The following is a 26,012-nucleotide window of genomic DNA, read 5'->3' on the forward strand; positions in this document are numbered from 1 at the left end:
GGGAGTCTGGTTTCACACTCCAGCTTCTCTTCTAATATAAATAATGCAGTGGTTATCAGTTAAAGCCATTAAGGCATCGCTGACGGAGTCCTGCAGCACATTTATTGTTGCTCATCATAAGTGAGTCCAGAAACAAGCTGACCGACCAGTTTGAGTTCTGACCATTAACATAACCATAACAAGGCAAGTTTTATCCCAAGTCACCAGGAGGCAGCAAAAACAGATCTCTTTGAAGCTGTTTTGTGTAGAATGACACTTTAACATAACATTGCTAGGAATAAAAAATAGTATGCAATCTCTTGGAGCCCTGGCCTCCCTGAAGCGTGTGCTCCTTTCCAGGACACCACTCTTTGTCAGGATCTACGCAGTAATGAGAACTGGGTCAGGACGCCAGAATGACACTCTGGGCCCAGGCGGGCCAACTTCTTGGGTAACCCTTTTAAGCAAAATGCAATTAAGCCGTTTGTTTTCCCACAGCAATACTAAATAAATGCACTTGCTTTGTTTGTTTTGGTCATTAGTGGAGCTTCTCCTCTAGACAGTTAATGTAACTAAACGGCTCTGTTTACCTTTGGTGCATTTTCCAAAGTTTCCTGTTATTCTTTAAAAGCTTGAGCCAAAGCCCACCAAAGGCTGCCTTCAATGCACTGTGCATTGCACCTCCAAGTTCTTAAGGTCATGTATACAAATATTCATCAGAACCATTATTACTCTCAATAGGTTTCCTATTAAAAGCTCCAAATCTGAATTTAAGGACAGTTCCAAAGGCTGGGGGAAACTGATTTAGGAGATGCTTTAAATTTTTTCAACAGCTGCAACTTTATGGATGGTAACAGACCACTTGAGAAACCCCCAGGTTTATTATCGTGCACTCCCCGTCTGGTGGGGAGAGGTTATAAAGTAGGGGTAAGAATCAAATCTAATAGAAAATATGATCAGCCATAAAACAGGTGCTTTTCTTCAGGCAGAAAGAGGGTAGCAAGTGACATAAGGAGGCATGATGAGGGGAAACCTTAAAAAAAAGGCAACAAACCATACCCAGAAGTGGAAACACCATGAACTTCTACAATCCCTCTGTTTCACGTAAGCACTTGGGCTGGCTGTTAATAAGAGCTTCTCCATAGCATCCCTAAGAAAGCCAAATATCTCCGTTTGTCCGCACATAACTCAGGGTGAATCTGATGCTGGTTCACTTCAGAAATGAATGGCAACCAGGACAAGCAAAGCTTCCCAAGGTGACCTGGCCGTCACCCTAGCTGCTCATTAAACTTCTGCATGACACAATTGCTCCCCATGCAACTGGCACTGATGTCAAAGTCCTCGTTTCTCCAAAGGACAGCGAAAGACTATGTATGTCCTGCTACCAACAAGGACTTGAGGACAGTGGTCTGTCCTTCCCTGCAGAGGGAGAAATCCAAGGGAGAGTTTTTCTATACCTGAAGGACCAACTCACAAACTGCTGCAACAGTGAAGGCTGGCAAATCATTCAAAAGAAAGGGCTCCTTGGGGCCACTTGCCCTGCAGACCAACACGGACTCGAAGAATTGAGCCAAGGGCCTGCTACAACAACGTCCCAAACGCAGAGTGAGCCAGGAGAAGGCAGTGATCTCTCACTCCTAGCAAAAAGCTCAGTGAGGCCACAAAGGTTTTGCATTCTTGGCAGACCTTTGCTGGAAAGCATGTTTTCCCTACCTGTGTTTATATCAGGAGGCTCTTAGCCTGCAGATGTTGTCTAGAAGGGCTCTGTTTCTGCAAAGCATTGGCACTCTCTACGAGCTACGTGCAGCACCCCAAGTTGCACGCTGCAGCAGGGCAGGTCACTAGTGACCTTTTCAAAAGAGCATTCAGGAAAATCATTCCCTGTGACTCAGCTTGCCACGACTCACCCAGAGGGAATGTGGCATTAACCACTGAGCCAGGACGAAGCACAAATTTCTGTCTGAACCCCACCGTAACAATATAAACGCAGAGGGAGGGCAGGCTGGACAACGTCCTCATTTAGTGTGAGAGGAAATGGGAAAGGGGAGCTGTAACTTCCCTGCTCCGGCATTTCAGTGTGGGCAGGATGACAGCACCCTATGGAAGGCCTGCTGTTTAGACATGCTGTGGGCACAAATGCCATGTTTCTCCATATGAAGGGTATATCTGAAGGACAAATTCCTTCCCCTTCCCACTTCCTATCGGGTCTCCATGAACGGTTGAGAAGGGAGTCCCGTCTCCATAGTCCACCCAATCTCAGCAGCCAAGGAAGGTGCTGCTCTGGCAGGTTACGCACCGTGCGTGGCTGTAGCTGAGAACATCACGCGGGGCCATGAAGCTCCGACCAGCACAGGTCACTAAGCAGAGAACATACGTCAACAGTTCTCAGCAGCTACTGACTTGGGCTGGATCTGCACCAGCAACTTAGAAGTGGGAGACGGTATATCACATTATCAAGCCTGTGAGTCGTCCAGTCCCAAATCGAGTTCAATGTTAGGAATTTTTTATTAACATTTGAAATCGAAGCTGTGTCACTGGAAAGATGCCTACTTCTGAACTGGTTCAACATGTTTAACATTTCAATACAAAACGCTGATATCTTACGAGTTATGAGGCTTCCAACCAGTTGAGAATAAAGGCATAACAAAGTCAGAAGTGAAATGGGGTTGCTCATTACAGCTGGAATTATAATAGGAGCTGCAGTGCAAAATGAGGACAGTAAGTTTAAATGCAGAGTGACCTAGGAAGGTGATGCGTCTGTAAGTAACCAAAGAGAGGCAGAGAGAGCCAGAGGGGTCAGAAGGGAGTCCAAGCGAGGCTTGGACAGAGGGCAAACTAACAAATGCTAGGGAAACACGCTGGGGTGAGCTGAGCTAGGAAGGAGGAGTGAAATAGCTTGCATAACCTTCTTACAAAAACAACGGTCACTGGGTCTAGTGGCTTAATGGAAAACAGGCTTTTCCACCTTGTGCTTCTCGAACACGTGAACACAGCCTTCTAAATATAATTTGACTATTTCAGAGGCTGTCAGGAGGTACTTGGGGGAGCTGGGATGAAGAGGGGAAGATGACCCTACTTAAAGCATTTGTAATAATTGAAGACGACCATTGTGTACATACTGTTATCTAGGACACGGGTGTTCAGGATGGGTGCTGAGCTTTTGTTTCATTTATCAGGAGAGACAACATTTAAAGGGAGCCATGACTAATGGACTCCTGTTTTCATAACCAAGTTTATGTCACTCTAATAATGAAGGAACCAGACATTTTATATGGTTATCTACTCATCAAGCAGCCAAGAAGTCAACAACAGCGAGTGAGAACACTCCAATGCCTTTGGTGAACTGCAGTGTGGAAAGCTGTGGTTTATTCAGCTGCATGACAGATCCAGCCCTTTATTATATGGTTTTCATTTAAAAAGAATTATTTCTTTTGCCATGGAATCTGGAAGGCAGCAAGTATAAGCTTGTGTGGCAAGGGACATACAGCACACACTAGAGACTAAGACGGCAGGCACAGGCACTGCAGCATTTCACTCACCCAAGCGTTTCGTCTGAAAGTTTGGTGCCCACGTGGTCCCAGACACCTGTAACAGAGCTGGCCAAACCCCGCTGACACAGCGGCAGTCCTCTTAGCTGGTCTGATGGAAGTGACACCAGGGCCATGAAGAACAAGACGAGTCATCTTATGATCTCTTCTCCAGCAATAATGTCACATGCCCAAGTCACAAGTGACTCCTGACTGAAAAGAGCAATGAAACTTCTCTCCAGCTACCAGTGAAGAGACACTGGCTACTCGTTATTCCTAAATCAGGAATAAAGTTATCTGAGGGTCAAAGGGTAACGTCCCCATGAAAATGTACTCATTGAGCTGTTCCCTTGACCTCCACAAAATTTAATCCACTTCAATCCACCTCCTGGATGTGAAAAATGCTCTCTCACTTGCTTTAGGTTGGTTTCAAAAAGCAGGGAGGTGTTGCACAAGGAGCACAGTGAATGAAACAGAGCACAGCAGTAGGCAGAGGAAGACTGCTACTTTTCTTTTCTGGTGAGCAGAAGCTGCTGTGCCGCATCTGCAGCTCCTTGTAAGCAGAAAGCACCCTGGTGCATCGCAGGAGTAACATGCTGACGGAAAACAAGCTGCTTACTTTCAGCACTGCCAGAAAGTGGGTGAGAACAAGACCCCAGAAAATGTGACATGCATTTCCTTAGAAGATGAAAAGCAAACATAAATTACAGGGTGGAAAAAAAGACAAAAACCCTGGGATAGCTGGGTGGGAGAGCCCACCCACTAAGGAACAAAGACAAAGGCTCAGTAAGAACGGCTGACAGGTCTGTCACTCGAGGTGTTGCCAACCTAAGGGGAAGCTCTTGCATGCGAACACCTGAATGTGCTTTGCTAAAACTTCTGCAAAACCAGCGAAAGCCTCTAGTCAATCACATTAATTACTGAGGATAAAACCTGAACAAAGAGATGCAACATGAGAAGATATTAAAAGAATCTCTACAGGGAAGGGAGAGAGAGAACATATTTGCCAAATCTGTGCAACACAAGCAAGCACAGATGTCCCACACGCTACCCCACCAGGAAGCCACCCACTGCCGCGCGCTGGGGAAGATGAGGCAGCCTGGGGAACGCGCTGGAGGAGTTGGGAATGCTGAATGCTGGCTGCCTTCCCACACGTGGAGATCAATTCTGCACTCATGGAGGTGGGAGTGAAGAGATGGCCAACATCAAAAGACAGAGGCACAGATGTAACTGTAATGTATGCAATTCTACCAGCATCAGTCTTCTGAAGTCCCCAGAGAAGCCACTGTATACATGCTTTATGGTTCCCAGATCAGCAGAAGTCCTGTTCACAGAAAGAAATGTTTCTCAGCCTCTTTTGTTTATTCTTCCTTTTTGGTCTAGGTTGATAATCTTTGTGGGGTTGCAGACTGCAAAAATCCACCCCATGTGACCTTCTTCACTGATTCACCAACATGACAGGTGCACTAGCAGACAGTAACAAACCTGTGTGCATTGTTTTACTTCTAAGACTGAAAAAACCAATCTCTCCTACAATGGATCAGCCTGCAGCAGCCAGGCCCCTTCAGCTGAAGACGTGCTGTAAGGATATGGCAGTTCCAGCCGTAGCCTTCTCGCTCTCTAAGCTCTTGGGATGTTTCATGATGGTGCAGCTAGGAAAAAAAATATCATCGCCAAATCATCTGGCCTTGGTTATTGAGAAATGACCATAGATGTTCACTATGCTGTTACTTAAGTCTCTCTCACTCATGTGATCACCAGGGAGAGACCTGATATCAGACAGGAGCACTGCAAGTCATGGCTTGGTAATAAGAGCACTTTGGAAGTGCTATGTCCAGAGCAATACTGAAATGGAAACCTTTGGAGAGTGGGGATGCCTGGTTGCCTACAAACCTCAAGGTGAAGGCAGCCAAGGTTGCTCTCATATTGTCGAAGAATGCCACAAGAAAAAAAGTAAAAAGCAACTTGAGAAGAGACAGAATTGCTTTGAACGACCTTGGTTTGAACGTGTTAATGTGAAGACAAATTTCAGAGAAACAAAAAAGTCTGTTACCTTCATAGGAAGATACCTCTTTAGAAGGTCTTCAGCTGATAGAATGTGTAGCGTGCACATCATTTAACTGATGACAGCTTTCTGGAGACAGCAAATGAGTTTTTCCTCATGGGAGTCTGCCCATCACATTCAGAAGTGATGCATGCAATAATGCATTTTGCAAACTTGGTAAGATTACAAACACCATCAATTTTTTCCAGGTGTGTACTGTAGCACTTAGGGTATAAAAGGAAAATATGATAATTTTTTTTCTAAACAAAACAAGTTTTTTTTTTTTTTATTATTTGAAGAGAAGCCTCGGTACCATAACTGGATTAGTACTGAAAGGCTGTCAACAACAGCAAAATAATGTAGTAAGATGTAAAAATTTATACTCAATGGAGAGGATGGAAAATGATTAGATGTGAGCTGAGAACATTGAGAACAAAGTCGTCCTGTTTATTTTGTTTGTCTAGTAACTTCCTCTTGCTGAATTTTATTCTTCAACACAACTGTTGGCCAAGAGGCAGCCAACCTCGTTCCACTACAGTGCTGCCTTGCTCTGACATAATGGCAAAGAGAACCCCATTTTTAGAGGCAACATCATTTCTCCTGGCATTGCTGCTGCTGCTGAGTTACCACAGAAGGCTTTCCCCATGACAGTCTGCGATTTATCACCTTCCCCAGCTCTGCAGTCATTTTCACCTGGAACCTGTTGAACTCAGCAGGCCAGGCAGACAGCCTGGGTTACAAGCTATTGGAACCCAACTGCTAGTGGAAAAGTAAATACTTCAGCTAGATTGCTGCCCTTGTATAAAAACAAATGATTATTTGCTAAGTTGCACTTGCAAACCTAATAATCCGTGTGTTGGGGTGTACTGTAGAGGTCACACAATGGGGGCTTGTCCTGTTCCTGTGCTTTGGGTCACTGGGTCCACGAGGCTGTTGCCAGCAAAGCCAATGAAGTATGAAACCAGAAGCCCAGTAGCAGGAAACATATGAAAGATTTGCCAAATCATTACAGCCCAGCTATTAAACACGGCCTTGGCCTACTCAGCAGAATAAGCCTTCAAAAAGAAAGATAGCTGGCAAAGCCACAAAGCTGTTGATTAAACAGAATTGTGCTGTCTGGGAGTTTTCTAAGTAACTGTTGGTTGCCTGTTTGGTGCACTTTTCTTATGTTAAGCAAAGCTGTACGAGATGCTCAAAACCAAAGGAATTAGTGGGTCTGCGACAGAACGTTGCTTCACTCAGGATTGCACAGGCATCTTTCGCAAAGCGCCGAGTAAAACCATAGAAACCCTTGCCCAGAATCCCACAAATGCTGGCCACAGGAGTCCAAAAAGCAACGGGAGGTAGACATTCCCATGCCCAGTTCCAACATGGTTACACTCCAATACTGTAAGTAAACTACCAGGCTTGGAAGATAACATGGGTGGCAAAAGATACACAACAGAGGGGACGGACCCCACCACTACACTAGTATGAGCAAGGTTTAGTAACTGTACCTGTAAATATCTTGCAGTTTTACACACAATTGAAGTAGAACCAATCACATTATCCATATGGCATATGACACTGCTCAAACTTCTCAATTCCTCCTTCACAGCCGTCTTTTTCTCCTTTTGATTTCCCCAGAATTTCTGCCATCTCCAAATTCTTTTCAGCTTCTACCAAACGGCTTCACGTCTTTAATCTCACACTAAAACTGATGGTGCGTGAATATCCATGCATGGATCTGTCCTTACTGAAACTACTTGCCCAGCCAAGTTTAATACAACAGCAATATTCTACTTCTGGAATTCAATATAACACAAGAGACCTGAGAAAGTTAATTTATACCGGGCAAACACATGTTCTGTTTAGGGATGCCCCACCACTATCTCTTCGTCAACATATCAAGTCAAACCATCCATGCTTGCAGAAGCTTCCGCTCTTTTTATTTATGTTTAGATCTATATCTATCTTTGCTCTCTGCTTCCTATCATCAAGCTACAAATATTAAGCTACTTAGGTTCACAATATTTTTTTTTGTCTAAACCAGACCTCTCAGCGTGTTACCAAAGTGGAAGAAGCACCTCCTGAAATTTTAGGCTGTACGTAGCCCTCTCTCAAAACTAGAGTATGTTATTAAATAATTGTTTTGACCTGATCATAGTGGTTCTGATGTACAAAGATACATGATGAAATAGACAGTATTTCATTATGTCTGCTTGGAGCTGTACAGAGAAGGGTAACTTAACTGTGAAAATGTGCTTGCAATTATCTGTGGAAGAAGAATGAAAACCTGGGAGGAGGGGAACAAGGGAGCCTGGGAACAGAGAAAGACATTCCACAACAGATTTACAACACAAATGGCAGAAAATAAAATTAGCAACTCCAGGGTGGGTACGGACTGCTGCCAGCATTTTTGGCCAGCCCCAGGGTATGTCTACACGGCAGTCAGTCACTCCCAGGAATCCTGGGACTGCAGCGTGCTGGAACAGCGACATTCTCCTGTGAGATTTAAAACGGGGAGCGCTGGCACTAGCAGAATTTAGCTGGGATACGTCTGAAACAAACTGCTCAGCGACTCAGGCTGTCTTGGTGCAGCAACATGGTTATTAGCACCTGAGCTTGCCGGAGTAAAGCTTGCATGGGATCGCCTCAGCCTCCAACGGAGGAGGACCCCTGGGATCCAACTGACCTTGATTTCCAGTCCCTCCAAATGCAGCCATGTGAGTTCCAACACATTGTCATCTGCACCGTGGCCAAAGCAGCCACACAAGCTTTTACAAAGGCGCAGAGGGAATTGCACCACAGCTCCCCACGAGACAGAATCTACATCCAAACCACCAGCAGTGCTGTCAGAGAGGTATACACAGTCACAAGACACATGTCCTGTCAGACAGCCACAGGCTGCATCCCTGAGCCATCGCGTAAACAGATACGAACCTCGAGGCCCACAGATGGGCACCTCTTTGCAAGGTCTCTCTGGTAAAACACCGGTGAATTGGAGTAAGAAGCCTGTTGGCAGCGCTGAAACACTACCTTGTGCATTGAAGTTCTGCCTCATTCACAGCACAGACTGGAGGTAGAACTGAAGTTATCCAGATAACCCTGACACCGAGATTTTCATGCTTCCAAATTTTATTCTGCAACTTCAGTGATGTTAGTTTTAATTCCTGTTGGGAGGTAAGTAGTAATATGGGGACAGACTGCTTCCTGGTCATTAATCAGTATACTTTTGCAATACCAATTAAAGAAAAATATTCCACAGAAATTCAGATCAGGAAGGACCTGCCTGATAAATGTGAGATTAACTCATGCCCCCAGCACACTTCAAACAGCACCTGCAAGGTCTGCATTCTCTTCTCTGCCTGATCTCTCTGTCAGCACCGTAACACTCCAGGACCTTACTGGTTGCTTTGCTCAGGCTTCTAAAAACCAGCTGTTTACAGATGCTTTTAAGAAATTCTTGCGTTTGCCATCATGATAATGCAGATGGTCAAAAGAGTGAGAAAAAGAAGTCCAGATGGGAGCGTTCACGAAAAAATAGGCTGCCTACAACAGTACAGTCACGCATTCAAGACTAGAATACAGTGAGCTGCTCTAAAAAAGAGAGTGCTGGGAGTTCTTTCTTTTAAAACAGCTTCCTAGCTCCAACAAGCTGCAGCTAAATGTTATAATCCCAGGATAAAGTAAGGATTTGTAGCAAAGGTCCCTCCATTTTTATGTCATTTCCAGAACTCTTCCCCTGCACTGTTACCGTGATTTGGCTGGCTCCGTTGCCACTGGCACTGTGCTGTCTGGAATCACAGAGCAGGAACAGAAATGGTTTTGTATCAGCGCACTCTGCAGCGTTACCTGACTCCGGAGATCCGTGTCTGATTTACTCTGGTGGTCCTCAGCTTCCCTATGGAACTTAGCAATTCTCAAACGCATTTGTACACACTGGAGGGGAAGGAGGACGTTAACTTCCTGTCCGGTTCTTACGAAGCATGCTCATACACCTGCACCGCACTGACCTGGATTTGCCAGTGCAAGTTGTCATCGGACTTTTTTCTGTACGAATTTTGTACCTGCTCAAGATGCTTCCTCCTTCAGCCTGCAAGACTTTCACATCCTGCCTTAGAACTATTTCCAGGACGGAACCTCTCTGCTGGGTGCTGCACATGACAGACCAGAGCAGCACGATTTTTCACAAGTCTTTTGGCATAAATATCAGGCCAAAAAGGGAACACCCAGAGACCACTTTTCCTTCATCTGCAATGCCATAGTTGCTCGAGATACACCACAAAGGTCGTACCTAATTACACAGCAAATAATGATGTACCCTGAAGTCATTGTAACTGAGCTATGTCTATCAATACTTAGATGTAAAGCAAATAATCATACTGGACAGAAACCTGCTGGTCCTAAACACTTCTCTTAGCTGATTCCAAATCCAGAGCTCTTTGGTTTGTGCATTATAGGCTTTTTACCTTTGGACTCATTTTTGTCCTCATCTGTTTCAGCTTCAAGTTTGAGGCCATGCGGTTTCAGACTGCTGGCATCGGACTGCATCTTCCTTATTGTTAGTTGATTTTGATCCACTTTCTTAGGGCATCTGACACAGCATGGCTTCCAGCCACACCACCTCAGGCTGTTCTCTCACCATATAGGCAGTGCCAGGTTCCGCTAGCTCATGAATGGGAATCTTCCCTCGCCACCCAAGCCTCCCCCCAGCCCACAAGAGGAAAGCCGAGGCTGTTGAAAGAAACAGGAATGGCAACAAAGCTGGCATTGTTGTCCTGAAAAACCACTGACTACAGCCCACCCGCTTCATTTAGGGGTAACGGATACAAGGATGAATCCCAGCTTTTGTTGAAAAAAAAATCATTTGCCTTTTTCTTTACAGAATGTCTTGAAAATGGTAACAATGGCAGTGCTGTAGGCAAAAAGAGACTGAGGGGGGGGGAAATGGCACTGTTTTTCTAAAAGTCACAGTTGTTCGGGGTGGTCTTTGGGGTATGAATCTCAGTTCAAGATCACACTGGTGCAGTTCGTGAGGGAGGACAGAAGCACTATTCAGGATCCTCTTAACAACAGTAGGGCATTTTTAAACTCTTATCCTACTAGTCTGAGGAAAGACGAGAGTAAGAAAGTTTTCGACAGATTTAACGGTTTATAATTTGAAAACCTTGGACTTAGGGGTTTTAAGACTTCAGGGACCACAGTGATCACCGTGTCTTCTGGGTAGGTCAGAACACAGTACTCCACCCAGCAGCCTCTGGATAAAAACCAATTAACCGTGGTTACAGTAAAGTGTGTTACTTTAAAAGACATCCACCACTGACCACACTGAACAAGGAGCAATGCCTGCTGAGGATCCTGTTTTATATGGTTAAAAGTTTAAGATTTGTAGCCTAAATGTACAGTGGTCTCTACCCTGTCTGTTTCTTTCTTGTAGCAGCAAATTTTTAGGAAAAATTGCATCTGAATTCCAATGGATGCTCTGTTTGTGTCCACGGACCAAAATTCTCTCTTCAGATTTAAGGATGTAAATACAACAGACAGAAGTTACACCACTCACCTCACAATCAAGCAACAACCACCCTATAAGGTAAACCCACAGATGAATTTTTATAGGATCTATAAGCATCATCCTAGTGGACCTATTTAATGATGTCTCCATGTTTTCACTGCAGCTGTCCGTAACAGTGTTTTTGCCGAGAGTCCAAGTGACATTAGCCGCAAATTAGGAACTTGACACATCAATTAGTAATCTATTCACTTTTTCCAAAGTCTACATCAGAAACAATCTGTGAACACCAAATTGAGCTTGTGATCTCCAAGGACATTTGTTAGTCTTAGGGCAAGAAGCAATAAATCTCAACTTTTCAACACTACAGAAATCAGCCCTCAATAAAGCTCACCATTATGGTTCTCCAAAATTTATATTTTTGCCCATATGGGTGTAAGTTTGGGTTGGATTTTTTTTTTTAATAAAGTTTAAGAAAATTGCCCTTAGTTTTCCTTGGCTTTCCTTTTTAAACCTGAAGCTCTTTCTCAGCTTCTTTGTCTTTGTCTCTGCACAACTCACAGTCATTTTAAAAACTTCTACCAGTCTGTAGGGGAAGCCTGCACGCAGCCTTTCTACGTGCACAAGACATGCAGCAACAGGTCTGCTCACAGCATCCTGTTGTGGTTCAAAAACAGGTGTCAGGCCCCTCGTTATTCTCCTGATAAGGTCAGTGGGAAGATTCCTGCTGACTTCAAGGCCAGGAAAGCATCAATAAACTGACCAGACGGAACTAACTATAACTAGGCCACTGGTGGGTGACAGTATACAGGGATGAGTTTGATGCTCAGGGAGAGTGATGACAGGAAGATGGCATTTTTTCCTCTCTTCCTTCTGCACACTGGGGTTTGATTAAGCATGCACATTAAGTGAGGGAAGAGTGGGCAGAAGGGCTAGAGGGCTCACTCCGGATCGTGAAAGAAGTGCAACGCAGCGTGGAATAGGCTAACCTGGAAGAGTTGGTAGCAGAATCCTGACAGCAGCTTCTCTAACCTAACCCAGCTGGCACCTTCCTGGCTCAGGTGCCTTCTCAGGGATATGCTCCCCTGACCTAGAGACCCCAGGTCTCTAGATTGGCTCTTAGAGACCCTCCAAGTCCCTCCATACCCAAGCAACCTTCCTAACCTCTCTTGCTTGAGCCTGTTCCAGCCTCTTTTCTCTGAGAGAAGTGATTCATAAGGCAGTTCCTTTACAAAACACAATCTCCTTTGCCACCTGTCCCTCTCCACCTGCGATCTTTATTTAAGCTCTCCATCTCCCCCCACAACAGGATCTAGGACTCTCCTGAAGCCAAAGCTTCCCTGCACAGTGGTGCACTCAATGTCCAGCCCAAGCCATCCTCTGCCAGCCTCTTCAGACATCTCTTGAGAATAGCTTTCCAAGATGGAGGCAAAGAAAGAAAACCAGCAGAGAACGGACACTGTGCTCTTACCACCGAAACTGTACTTAGGGAAGAAAATGATTTGCTCTTTTCTGCACAGATGGAGAGCTGCATCCGAAAGCATTACATCCCCGATTTGTGTTGTGGATTTTTTGCAAGGCATTATTAGAAGGAAGCTTGACAGCTCTGCTGGGAAACTTGGCAAACGCCACAGCAGACCAGTCTCACTCTTTTACACAGCTGGATTTTCTGCAGCCCAAGTATTTTTCCCTCCTGCTCTTGGCCCATCCAAAGATGAGTGCTGAATTTCCCTTAACATTACCCACAGGTTAATTTGTTATTAAGCTTAGGCTCAGTTTAACATCTTGGCATGCATTTTAAATAAAACCAAAACCAAATGTCCTTCATTTCTGCTGAAACCACCCTCGGTTTGGCTCAGCTGCCTTTGGTGTCACTGGAGGGTGAACAGGAGATTCATTTTCATCTTGTCATTTCTGGTAGTAACCTAAATATCCTCCATGCAACTCTGAAATACATCGCTATAAAATAATTATTTGTCATGCAATGAGAGTGGCCAGAATCTGAACACGATACATTGGCTCTGACTTAGCTGTCAAATATTTGTTACTGTAGGGAAGAAGGATACAATAGACACATAAACCGTAGGAGTCCAGAAGGGTGCAGACAAAATTTCTGCGCAGCTTCTTACTAAAGAAACAATGGTGGGATTTCCCACCTACCATCCAGAGAGGCTAAAAGAAGGAGCACTTGAAAATCCCATAGGCACAGCCCTTGCCCCTGTATAATCTTGTTCCTGGTCTAATTCTATACATTACACAGCCTAACTGAGACACGGTGCAATCAGAGTGATGTCAATGGAAAGGGAAAAAACCTCGTAAGTATTATGAGTAAGTGCACATTACACTTAGCCTGGAAAGCAGCGAACGTGGATGCTGACCTTTGGGTTAACTCATTAACTGCACTAAGATTATGCAGCAAATGATTCTTCCAGTCGATTCTGTTTTATTCTGCCCATGGAAGATTTACAGGCAGCTTAACAGTCTTCAAAGTCACCTGCAGAAAGTACCTGGTAAGCTCATTCTGTAAATTTCAGTCCGACTATGAATTATCACATCCTTTGCTATTTTTTTCCAGTCAAAGTGTGCTGATCAGCTGTGGTTGAGCTGACAACTCAAGTCATACAATATCTTTCTGTTGATCAAGTGATGATGTTTAAAGGCATTCCCAAAATGCTGATGTTTGATTCCCAAAATGCAGTTCTGTCACTGTAAGTTATTTCACTTGCAGGTGTAAAGTTATTACCAAAGTACTGAACTATTAAAACCCTTGACAGAGACACTTGAACTTTAAAGAAGATTTGGCAAGTTCAAAGATTTTTAAGCTGATGTTGTTTTCCTGGGCCTATTCTAAAGCATAACTTGCAGAATTTGTCTCTAGCTACTAACACCAACCATTTAAGGGAATGAGGCCTTTTCATGCTATTCAAATTCAAACTGCACAGTGGAAAATAGAGGAGGATCAAACAGAAAGTTTTGTGTGTGCTGAAACAGTTATTTACACAAATTTGACAGGTTTATGAAATCATAACAAACATGGTGCACCAGTAATTTCATTTGTATGGCTTTAAACAGAAGTATCCTACAGCGGCATCAGTAAAGAAATGGAAAGACAAGGTCTTACTTGTGCCCAAGTTCGTGTGCAATTGTAAATGCCAGATTGAGACCATTATCTTCAGCAAGTACACATTTTCTCTTGGCACTGCAAACACCTCCCAGGTAAGCAATTCCTGCAACAGAAACACAGAGAACGCGTCCCATCAGAGTTGGTGAAGCAACTCATGCACTCAAAATGTACAACAGTAACCCAACCAAAAGGACAAAAAATGCACCTAGTACGGAGTAGTTTTCATCTGAGTATTTCCTTCTTCATATCATTGAGAAATCAGACCAGGGTTTTAGCAGACAAGAGAAAAATCAAGTTAAGCACAGACACTTTTCACTAGAAAACATATTTCACTGTCCATACAGACTCAAAAACTCACCAAAGCTTGTCTACTAATGCCCTCTACTACAGTATTAGAATATATTGCAAAGTAGCCTTAACAACTACTTAAATGGAGTTGCCCGGATTTTCAGAATAATGTTGATGAGAAGAAATAAAATAATAAAAGCTGATATTCTCTGAAAAGCTCTTCCATTTCCCCTTATTTTCATACCTAAAGAAGACAAGAGTCTTACCACCACTCCTGGTGGTAACTCGGAAGGCCAACATAGGTGGCAGAAGCCTTCTATGACTTTGTGAATTTTAAGACTTGATCCCACAGAAGATTGTGCAGTATTCTCTGGGCCGGTCTGTCTGGGCACCAGAAACAGTTGTAGACTGAAGTCAGAAAGGAATTCAGAAGTTACAGAATGAAACTCCTGCTAAGGAAAAGCAAAAGTTCTTGTATGTCCTTCCTACACCCGGACTGTCCCTGCAGAAGTGCTGCTGTACTTTTTGGACATGTTGTAAGGGCATCCCAGGCCATGCACAGGAGAATTTGCTGCAGAAATTTTGTTTCATCTGCCACCTAGAAATCAGAGTTAAGGCACTGGGAGCTATGCACAAAGATTAAAGACAGAGAAGGAGCCTAAGGATGCCTCTACTTATACAAGTCCTCCACTGCTAAACGGCCAGATGTCAAAAGGCACCCAAACATACCAAGTGTGCACACATAAAACAAGGTTTCCAAACAGCACACAGCAACCTAACTGTTGAGTTCATTCTGCCACTTCACTCATCCTTCTGCCATGCTGGAGAAAGGGCAAGTGTGAAGACCTTTCACAAATGCCTTTCAATTTTTTCAAAGCAGATCTATTTGCTTATCTTTATCAGAAAATGAGATCTATTTCCTCACTGTAACACTGTTCTCACAGAGATGCCGGTAGATCTGCCATTAACGAGTAGACCACCACTGTGCAATGGAGACATGATCTCTTTTCTTTTTTTCTGTCAGAACTGACAAAGTTGTGCTCATCAGGGGGTGAACGGTGTAAAACTTTAGGTCTGGAAGAAGTCCAGTTCTGTTTTTATGAGCTTTGACAACAATATGGACATGAATATCCATTATAAGGGGAATTCTGGATGGAATGAAGGGGTGGGCAATTGCCTTTTAGTTCAGCATTAGCAGCAGAGAGTGAAGGCAGCATAGAAATCAGACACTAACATTTGCTTACTTTAAAAGTGCTGACTGCGGCATGCCAGATTCATACCAGATGCAAAAAATAAAATCAAGATTTAATCTTTTTAAATCAATGACCATAGAAGTCTGAGTTTCATCGCTCTTCTTAGACTGACTCGCTTTTTGCTCTCACTATAGTCACGAGGACGTCAATGAAATGCTCTGGAAGTAACAAGTTACTTTGAGAAAGAGATTGCAACCTCACTCCACATGATAGCCTAATGAACTGGTCAGAGAACAGAATCTCAACTGTTGGTGCCTGCAGGGTGTCCTGAGCTATGAATATGGCTTCTGTTTCTTTTAAAGATCACAAAACATTCCTGGTTGATTCTGAAAGGGAAGCAGATATTTCTCCCGATTTATATCTCCTCATATGCACTCTTATGGTAACTTGTAAATAATAATATCCGCACCAATTACAGCTTTTTGCTTCCAAACCAACTTGGGAGCAGCAATTTCTGGGAATACTTCTGGCAGAAGAAAAAAACAGTTTGGGAAAATGTTAGTGTATTGTAAAACCAATAGCAGAGGGTCTGAGATTAAGAACAACTGCCAGATTTTGGTTAAAGGGAAACAAAAAAAATTGGTATTTGAGTCACAGAAGCTAAAGACGGAAAGGAATGATTTGGTGACTCAGTCGACCCTCTGTTCCCTTAGATTTGTGCCTTTGTGCATTTTTGAGTTCTTAAATCCTCTCCCAGAATGTGTACAGAAACGGGGTGCTTGGAAAGAAGGACCCTTGGTGCCAAACTGCTAATCCGCTCCGTGGCTGCCTCACCACTGGAGCACATTGCATCGCCAAAGGGACAGCGATGGCCCATCAGCTGCTGGTAATCCTGCTCCCTGCTGGTAATCCTGCTCCTTAGCTGTGCGAGAGGAGAAGTAGTGAGGGCTGCTGAGTTTGCCCTCCTCATTAGCTTACACAGCCCAGGCTCTTCCCACAACGGTGTGCTATCACCCTGTGGCACAATTACCATCTACTCCAAAGTCTCTCCGGGAGATCCTTCTGCCTGCTGGGGATGAGGCAAACCCAGCTATGCAATACTGACCCAGCTCCGCTGAAATACACTTCTGATGAATACAGAGGGATATTTTGGTTACCTTTCAGCAGTTTTAGGTACAGCCAACAGCCATGACCAGAGCAGGATTCTGACGAAGTGTTTTGTTCCTACCACTAATCCTGCTTATTCTGCCTTTATCTTCAATTTAACCACTGCTAATTTATCTCTCAGTTGTATTTGACATAAGGGGATATAAATGAGAGGCAACAAAACAGTATTGCATCTGCAGCTCAGTGGCCAATCGGGCAAGCCAATTTAGCTTGAAGTGATTCATGCTAATTTCCTTCTGATAAACTTAAAATGAGACCGTTTCGATGTTTGCTGGCACTTGGAAATGGAAGGGGGCAGTATTTCCATGTTTCAGAGATGTGGCGTAGGAAAATAGTCCAGAGATCTGGCAATATATTAAAAGAGGTTAAACATCAATTAAAATGTCAAATACATCACGAAGGCCTCAAGCAGTAATTCTTCTAAAGTCTCTGTTTAGCGGTTCTAATCCCCACTGAAGCTGACTGGCAATAACGCTGCTCTGTGCTAAAAGCCTCATTGCTCAACGGTGGAAAACGAATGATTAAGGGCTTCTACATTCATCAGCGGCTGAAAAAGAAGCAACCGTGGCTCTGTTACAGACTCTTAATCACCTCACTGTTATTAGTTGTTTTCTATGTTTAATGTGAATCCTGTGTGGCCATTTTATAATATCTGCAGTGACCACATTCAAAATCTAGACATTTAAATTTAGTTTACTATTACAATTATTAAAGACATTTGGTGCAGCAGAGCCCAGGGATCAGACAATACAGGAGCAGAAATGGACTGGGCTAAGAAACTTATAATGGTGGAAAAGCAGACGGCAGAAAACTTCGCCGAAGTTGAACTCAGTAAAAAGTCCAGCTTAGGAACTGAGTGCTTATTAGTAAAAGTCATTCTGGAGCAAACTGGTTGTAACAGATTGTTATGACATTATGCTTGCCTCATAAATGTTTCTGAACTACATAATTTGTATCAAAGTATTTCCTAAGACTAGAACTTTTTATTTAAACTAATACATTTTACTATAAATACAAATACAAAATAGCAAATACACTGTTCACCTGCAAACCTAACACAGTTCCTTAGTAAATGCATCCAAACCATTAACATCAATGCAACTGTTCTGTAACGCAGCACCGTCATGCATATAACTGATATGCAGAGAAAAACACACCGTTATGTGACAAGGACAGTAGCCCAACACCTTGGTAGCTGCGTTAATACAATTTTTTTTTTCTTTATTGGGATGAATGGAAACTGATTTTGCCTCTAAAAATTCGATTTTTATCCGGGCCTTTCAAGTTTGCAAAACTGAAATTGAAACTTCATGAATTCAGACATGCTCATGAAAATCTTGGCATGCAGTGATTCTACCAGGCTGGGAATAACATAAGAGGAACTTCTCTTCACTTGGTAATTTTGCTTCTGGCTCTGTCTGGGAAACAGGTGTGTGAAAATGAAAAAAATGGGAAGAAAGTTGAGCTGCCTTTTTTTTTTTTTAATATATATTGTGCTCGTGCAAATACAGACAGGGGCTTTCTTCGGGGACACAAAGTCCTTATCTTTCCAGATACACTAACTGCCCGCAGTGACCACAAATCTATTTCTAATATTAAAAAAGGTCAAGCAGGAGCATCAGTGGTAGAGGGAGAGGAAAGCCAATTACTATTTTTACTAAGTGTGAGGGTTTTTTCCTTTCTCCCATGAGGAATTGCATAATTACAGTCCGTAACTTCTGTGCTTCAGTTTGAATACGCAAAGCTATCTTTACTTCCACAGCAAACCTTAGGACACAGGCAACTGTGTAAACTCAGATTTATCCAAAAAGTTGTCATACATAAACAGTTTGCAGCTGTTGGCCCTTCTGCCAGCTAATGAGCCCTCTGCTAGCAGTATCTCTAAGGGGAATGATTACATTTATCCTACCAGCTCAGCTCGGCATTAGGATATTACATATTTGCCACAGCAATAGCCAAAGCTGGAAGAAGACAAGTTCTGGTGCATGGGTTCATATTTCATCCTACTCAAAACACTCGAGGCTTCCTTCTGACAACTGTGGAATATTCACTCAGCAAGTGGTTTGTCCAGGTACTCCAGCTTTCAACTCTCTAATGTCTTGTTTTCATTGCACTCCTAATACTTTAATCTCTTCTTTTGCCAGCCACCTCTGGATACAGAACTTTTACTTGATTAAAACTTGGCTAGCTTCCCTCTTCTCAATGTATTTGCTGTTGGGAAGGGAGCCAAACTTGAAGTCCTGAAGTCTGCTTGGCACAGATGGAGACCCGTGTATATCTACATGCACAGAGCAAACCTCCCATTCCCCACCATTCCCAGTTTGGTATTGAGCCGATGTTTTTCTCATCCTCCCACGACTCTTCTCTTTGTGCGGCTCACACATTGCCATCAATTACAACCCTGTAGCCTTCAACATCCTACAAAGGGAAATCCGGAAGTCCTAGAAGAAATTCACACTCTGCCTTTTTGTTTTACTGCGATAATATGTTTGACAGAGGCGTCCTGCCTGTATTTACACATCAAGTCAGTCACCAAGGGAAACTTTCAGTGCTTGTGATATTTAGAAATGAAGAATACTTTTCCTTTCTATAACACTTACATATGAAAAATCCCCAAATTAAAAAAATGTTAAAAAAGAAGAAACAATTAAACCGCCTTCAACACAATCCCTGTTCCGCAGCTGAATAAACAGAGTTCCCAAGATGTCAGCAGTACCCAGGTGAAAAACAACAGCATCCCTAGCAGGACCCTCTCCGGCATGCACAACACAGGGGCTAAGGTTATTGCCATCACTGTCCTACTGAGCCTCCAGCTCCAAGTTTGGTTTGCAGGGATCATCCAGAAGAAGCTAAGAGGCTGAGCTGTTCCTTCATTTTATGAGAATGTGCTAGTTCAAGGCCAGACATGCAATTTTAGTGGCACAGATTAATTTGGCTTAGTGCTGGATAGTCATTTAGATGCCAATTTCTGTTAATCTTGCAGTAACAACATGGTTTCCATTAGGGTTTAACATTCATGTATGGAAACTGTTTTCCTTAGCAATAATTTTCATTGTCACTGTATTTAATGAAAACCACGCTGGAAACAACGCAGTCATTGCCAATCACCAGTACAGGAATTGCAGTACAACCACACAAAGCACAGGAGACAGCTACAAGCAGGTAGGAAAACAAGTTAACAATCAATGTGATAAATTATTCAGACATTTTTAGAAGAGATTCTGATGCCATGGACCATCCAACGGAACCGATTGCTAGGCACTGCTAGAAATCAGTTACAGCCTATTTCAATTCCCTGCAGGGCAGGAGGTGGCTGAGCTGAATGGAGGACACAGGGCAACATGGGACTGGTACCAACATAACCCTCCACAGAGGAATGGGGAGGGCCTCGGATAACAAGGGAATAGTCCAGGTAGAAGTCCTCAGAAGGAATTTGTAATTCAGCAGAATGTAAGCTGGAATACAGGTGTAGAGGGTGATACAGGTGTATACAACTCCCCTTCTTTTAACTGGTGGAAGAAAAGGGGCTGGAGGAAGCAGTTCCCAGCACTGATTTTTTGAGCACCAGTAAACCCATGCCATTTCTGCAGGGAGAAGATAATCTGGATTCCAAGAGAAATCAAGCAGAAGCCTCCAGCTGAAGCCACGTGACTCTTGCTCCTCTGACACCATATGGCACACGTTTGTTTTCCTACACCGCAGGCCGTTTCCATTCAAGGATTTCAAACTGGTATCCAAGTCCCCATTAATACTCCTCCCAGCCTCAGAAACTGGCAAGTACTGCACCAAATTTACAGAAAGGCGAGCTAAGATACAGTATTCAAATAACTGTTAATACCACACCCAAATTCAGCACTACTTCTGAGAACACACAGCAGACCTTGACTTCCCAGATCTAGGCAACTTGTCACAAACATGCCCCTCATCACAGAATCCCCCTCTTTCTTCGGGAAATCTACCTTACCCTGAATTTCAGCGTGACCTCTATAAAACTCCGCTCCTTGCCTCCAAACCAGCAGGATCTGCTGAGATGCTTTCCCAGAACACGAAGTACTCTGTGGCTAGACACCTTCCCTCCGGGACTGACTGATGTCATGTAGTGCCCAATAAAATCTCTTCTTCCTTGTAACTCTGAAAACACTGTCACTTCCAGTACACACAACTGCTGTCAGAATCCCAAAAGTCCAGCAAGGAAAATAAATAGCTGAACCACACATCGTACTTACTCTCTAAATCTCTCGATTTTCAGCCCATGTATACTGGAAAACTAACAAAAATAATCTCCCCCATATTCACAATGCAAGCTGCGGGTACAACGCAGGTGCTGCTACAACTGATAGTGTAACGCTCCTCAGAACACCACGTCCTGGCAGCACGAGGAATGAAATACACAACAGCTTTCACAGTGTGAGTACTGGGAATACCCACTGAACTACTGCTATGGCACCCAAGGGTCTACCAGCTGGCCCTGGGTTACATTTCAAACAACCTGGACTGCAACCATAAGAGCCAGATGCAGACACGTGCCTTAGGCTTTGTGTGATGACTGCAGGCAGATAAACCCAAATCTGAGCCGTGGCACTGCTGAAGCTGCAGGGAGCTGCTCAGGTGAGCCGTTCAGCCCCCACCGTGCTCTGCACAGGAATGTGCTCCACCTGTTTTCAAGCAGATAAGCTCACGCCTAGCTGGGGTTTGTCCATGTGCTCATTCTTCGCCTTGTACCGTGCTACACCTTTCTGATAACAGAGCGGCTCCAGCTCTTCATGTCTGTAAACCTCCAAAGAAGGCAAGATCCTTTAAATCCTCAGAGCTTAAGGGAACTCTTTTGCTATTATCCTTTTCTCCTTGTTTAATTACCCTGCAGGACAGCAATCAATGGAATATGTGAGATCCCATCCCCAGCACTGCCAACTTCCAGCTTTAGTTTCCAGTGTTTCTGCAGGGCTTCTGTGTTTCCCAGGAACCCTCCTGCAGTTTTCGAAGTTTAATGGATGAGTCATTTATCTGCTCCTTTACCGATTAGCCCACACACAGACATTCCCCATGATGTCAAGAGCCTTTTTCTAATGCTACTGGCATTGAATTCACACTCTGCTAATTTGCTGATTTCAGCAGAGTTTCTCCCAGCGAAGCAGCTGCCCGGGCAGTTGACAAGCCCTAGAATCGACACCTCTCGTGCCTTTAGGGGTAACTGTCCTCCCCCAGGTCTACAACAGGAGACTTGGAACTGTATTCTGAACTCAGGAAATGGCTCTACCTACCCAGGCATATAGTTTACACCGATGTCCTGGTTTCAGCTGGCGTAGAGTTCAATTTCTTCCTGGCTTGGCATTAGTCAGGGGGTGGTGAGCAACTGCATTGTGCATCACCTGTTTTGTATATACCTTTAACATAACTTATCATTATGTTCCCTTCCTTTTCTGTCCTATTAGACCGTCTTTATCTCAACCCTCGAGTTTTACCTTCTCCTTCCCCCCTTCCCTGATTCTCTCCCGCATCCCACTGGAGCGAGCCAACGGCTGTGAGGTGCTGAGCTGCCTGCCAGGTGCCACAACCTGAAAATCAACTCTCTAAGCCTGTCCCCATTTTCCTCCGGGTCTCTTCTCTGACCTCTCAACCACTCCAGCATGACACAGCACACGCCTTTTCTCAGAGACTCATGTCACAGATATCCTCCTTCCAAAAGCACGAAGGAGAAGACTTGATGGAATAAAAATGCTGGGAGGCAAGAATCCTCTGGTAGCATGGCAGAAAGGTCTAACCTCTCATGCCACTGGTGACAGGTCACTTCAGACACCAAGCGAACTGAAGAGAGCTGACATGCTCTAACACCTTTTTGGCCTAGAAGAGGCCCTAACTGAGGCCTACAAAAACATGCCAGACAGACTGTTAGCACTGTGTTATGCCAGCAAAGAGCAGATGATGTTCAGAAACCCCGAGAAGTTTGGCATGGGCATCTCTGGAAGCTGTACTCCTTTCCAATGCCATTCAGCAAGGATTTGTGATCACGAGCATATTTACCACGTGGACCATAGCTGGAAAGAAGTACGATGTTCACAGGAACTCCAGGAAAGCTGGATACAAGCATCGTGGTTAGCCTCATAGAACAGATATCCACCATACATGACAAAGGTATCGCTGATCCTGCCCTGGGACAAAGGAATGCATGGAATGACCACCTGAAGTTCCTTCTAGTCCTCCTTTTCTATGCTCTTACAATAAGCACTGGGATCTAAGACTTCAGCAACGGAGATAAAAAGAAATACCCTGTTTATTCGCCATCTGCTCCTTGTTCAGCATGACATCTCATATCACGTTAACATTGCTCCTCCCTTTCAGCAAACCATTGCTTCTCTCGATGACAGCACATTAATAAATCCTCTCCATCCAACGTGACATGAGGAGCTGCTTAATTAACTGGAGCAGCGGAAGCAGGGTATCGTCTACGTGTTTACTCTACTTTGATATGCTAACAGCCACATTCCTAAGAGCTTCTCCCACACGCTCCCAGCAACAGGAGCCCAGGCTGCAGCCGAATGCAAATCTCAAACAGGCAAAAACAGTTTCTTTCTACATTCCTGTTTCTACAGTTTAATACAAGGTTGGGGATATTTAGCCCAAATCAAGCCACCATTCCCAAAAGTAGATTCCAAATGCGGGCAGCTAATTCGCCATCTGTTCACAGACATTACCCTGTGCTGAAAGTCTGCATGCTCATACACACACGGAAATACATGGGCTTAATTACCCCAAGTAAGATATATTACAACAGCTGTGCTCCTGTTGAATAAGAGGAAAGACAGGAGAAGAGTTGGCTAGGTGGGTCTGAAAGGACCCTGGCTGGGGGGAACGGATCGGCTGAATGAGTCAACAAGGAGTGGGGGCAGGTATGCAGAGCTTGGCGTAATTCACATTAGGTGAGCAAGGGAAAAAGACAGATGGAAAGAGATCAGGGAATGAAAGGAGACAACAAAAATGCAGCAAATGGAGATAATAAGGGCTTTCCAGAAGTCTTCAAGAAACGTGATTTTGATCTCATTAACAGCAGTGAGTCACTTCTGTGGGAGGCTTGGGGGGGTCAGGGAGGGCAGGAGATAAGATCAGAAGGGAAGATAAGCTCTCTGAGAACTTCTGTGGATAGTTAATGCTGGAGAGAAATGGATCTACAGCCCTGGGCCTACGTTTCTGGCATCACGGGTTCCCTTGAGGAAAGGCAGGAGCCAGACTGTAACAAAGCTTGATGAAGACATGGGAGTATCCAAGGAAGGAGGCCTTTGCCTTACTGTGGCCAAAAAAAAAAAAAAGGCATTTAGAATTAGGAAAGGACAGTTGCTAGAACTGGTAAAGAAATAAGTAATGGAAATCTGTGGGATATGAGCTATTGAAAGACAGGGACAGGATGGTACAAGGGTTATCTTGCACCAAAAACAAATGAGATATAGAATTCAGGGGAGATCTGACGTTTTTGAAAAACTACAGGGGTAACTGACCGTAAACTCTTAAAAAAAAAAAAAAAAGAAAGAAAGAAAGAAAAAAAAAGCCCACCAACAATTTTGAAACCAAACTCTAAATCAGGATTTGGATTCTGGCCCTTGAAATTCAGCCCTGCCTGGGGCTCAGAGGGATTTGGATTTGAATGTCTTCTGTTGGCCTCATTTTGTTAAAAGGATGTAGGCTGCAGTGCAGAGATGAGCCTGCAGGTCCTTTCTACCACCTGTTGTAGACAGAATACAGCAGGATCTTCCCTTCCCAAATCCAATATATGAAAGACAGGCAATCTGTCAAGGCAACAGGAGGACTCAGGACTGGATTCAGGATTTGTGGAGAAAACTGAGCCATGTCTCTCACCTGCTGGATTGCTTGACAAAATGAAAAAGCTGCACATGCTCATCTTCTAACCAGCCTTTATACATCTCACCCTTCACTTTCTCAGGTGTTATTAAAACCCAGAATGTTTCCAACATTTCAGTATTTTCATTTTGACCTTTCCTATTCGGTGGAAAAAGCCTCAACTCAAGAATTCTTCGTTCTCCCTGAAGCTGCATCTTTCAGGAAATAACTCACTGCAAGAAAAAAACCACACAACTTCACCATCAGAAGGGAAGGTGTTCCAGGGCTACCACAGCACATGCTCACCATGCCGCCACATGCGTTATCAGTGTTACTTCATCAATATCCATCCTGTTTCTCAAAGAACTTCACCATATGAAGGTTAGATTCTTCCAAGAAATCCAAAAAAAAAACTACCAACAACCCTGGCATTGGCTGCAATAGCTGCAGCTTTGCAAATTGTGTAGGGCTCCAAAACCAGCTCTCAGGCTGTTTTCATTTTGCTTTTTCAGATGAGCTCTGCAACCTCCAGTTTTGAATCTGTCAGTTTGTTCCTATAACTCATCTGAGCCATCTGCTTCAACGCAGGGCCTGAATTCAGACAGAACAAGGGGAATGAAGACCAAATCAGAGCTTTTAATGAGACTGCTTAACAAAGAGGAACATGGAATTCAGCAGCAGGGATCCTGGAGCCTTCGAATTCCTCAGTATCTCCCTTCCAGAATGAAGAGACAAGGTCAGACTTGGCACTAAGTCAGAAAAAATATTTGGAGTCTCTGTACCAAACAGCATCTGCTTTAAGAGCTAACAGTCAGGGTCCAGTGTTCGGTTCCAGTTGTTCTTTCTTGCAATTGCAAACACCAAGAAACTCGTGAAGCTATTCAAATAAATCAAAAGATACTTTTAACAGTTTCAAAAGCTTTACTGTCCACGCAGCCGTCTCAGCTTGCCGTCACATCGGTGAGGGGACAGGGTCACGAGCAGGGACGAGTCCTGCAGTCACATTAAACAACACTCAGCAATGTACGACGAACGATGTTTCCGTGTCTGGAGAGTTTCAGCACAGCCTGCTGAACCGGGCAGTTCTGGGGATGGCTGAACACCTGTGCTGCTGATGAATGGCATTCTTCCACGGCGCTCAATTAAATTCTTTCCATGTTCTTAAAGAATGACTAAGCAATTGTTACTCTCAAAAAGTGAATGAATCTATACTTTTGAAACATGTTAATATTTAAAGTGTATTTTATTTTTAGGCACTGTATGCGTGTCAAGCTGTTCTCTTGGCAAAATAAGAGCAGCTCAGGCAACTAGCAGAGCTGGCCAGCAGAATGGGATGATTCACAGTAATCAAACTTTGAACAGATGCTTT

The 26,012-nt window shown here is 43.9% G+C and overlaps 1 protein-coding gene across 6 annotated transcripts in view; it reads right to left on the reverse strand.

Moving 5' to 3' along the window:
* The window catches only part of ADAMTS17 (ADAM metallopeptidase with thrombospondin type 1 motif 17), a 185,653-nt gene that overhangs the window by 94,591 nt on the left and 65,050 nt on the right, over positions 1-26,012 (reverse strand). For all 6 annotated transcript variants that reach the window (XM_080607246.1, XM_080607242.1, XM_080607243.1 and 3 more), the window contains one exon: positions 14,163-14,268. In XM_080607246.1, coding sequence (XP_080463372.1) covers positions 14,163-14,268 — 106 coding nt within the window. The remainder of the gene's footprint in view (positions 1-14,162; positions 14,269-26,012) is intronic.

The sequence above is a fragment of the Anser brachyrhynchus genome, assembly GCF_964034855.1.
Source record: "Anser brachyrhynchus genome assembly, chromosome: 11".
In the NCBI taxonomy this organism is placed as follows: domain Eukaryota; kingdom Metazoa; phylum Chordata; class Aves; order Anseriformes; family Anatidae; genus Anser; species Anser brachyrhynchus.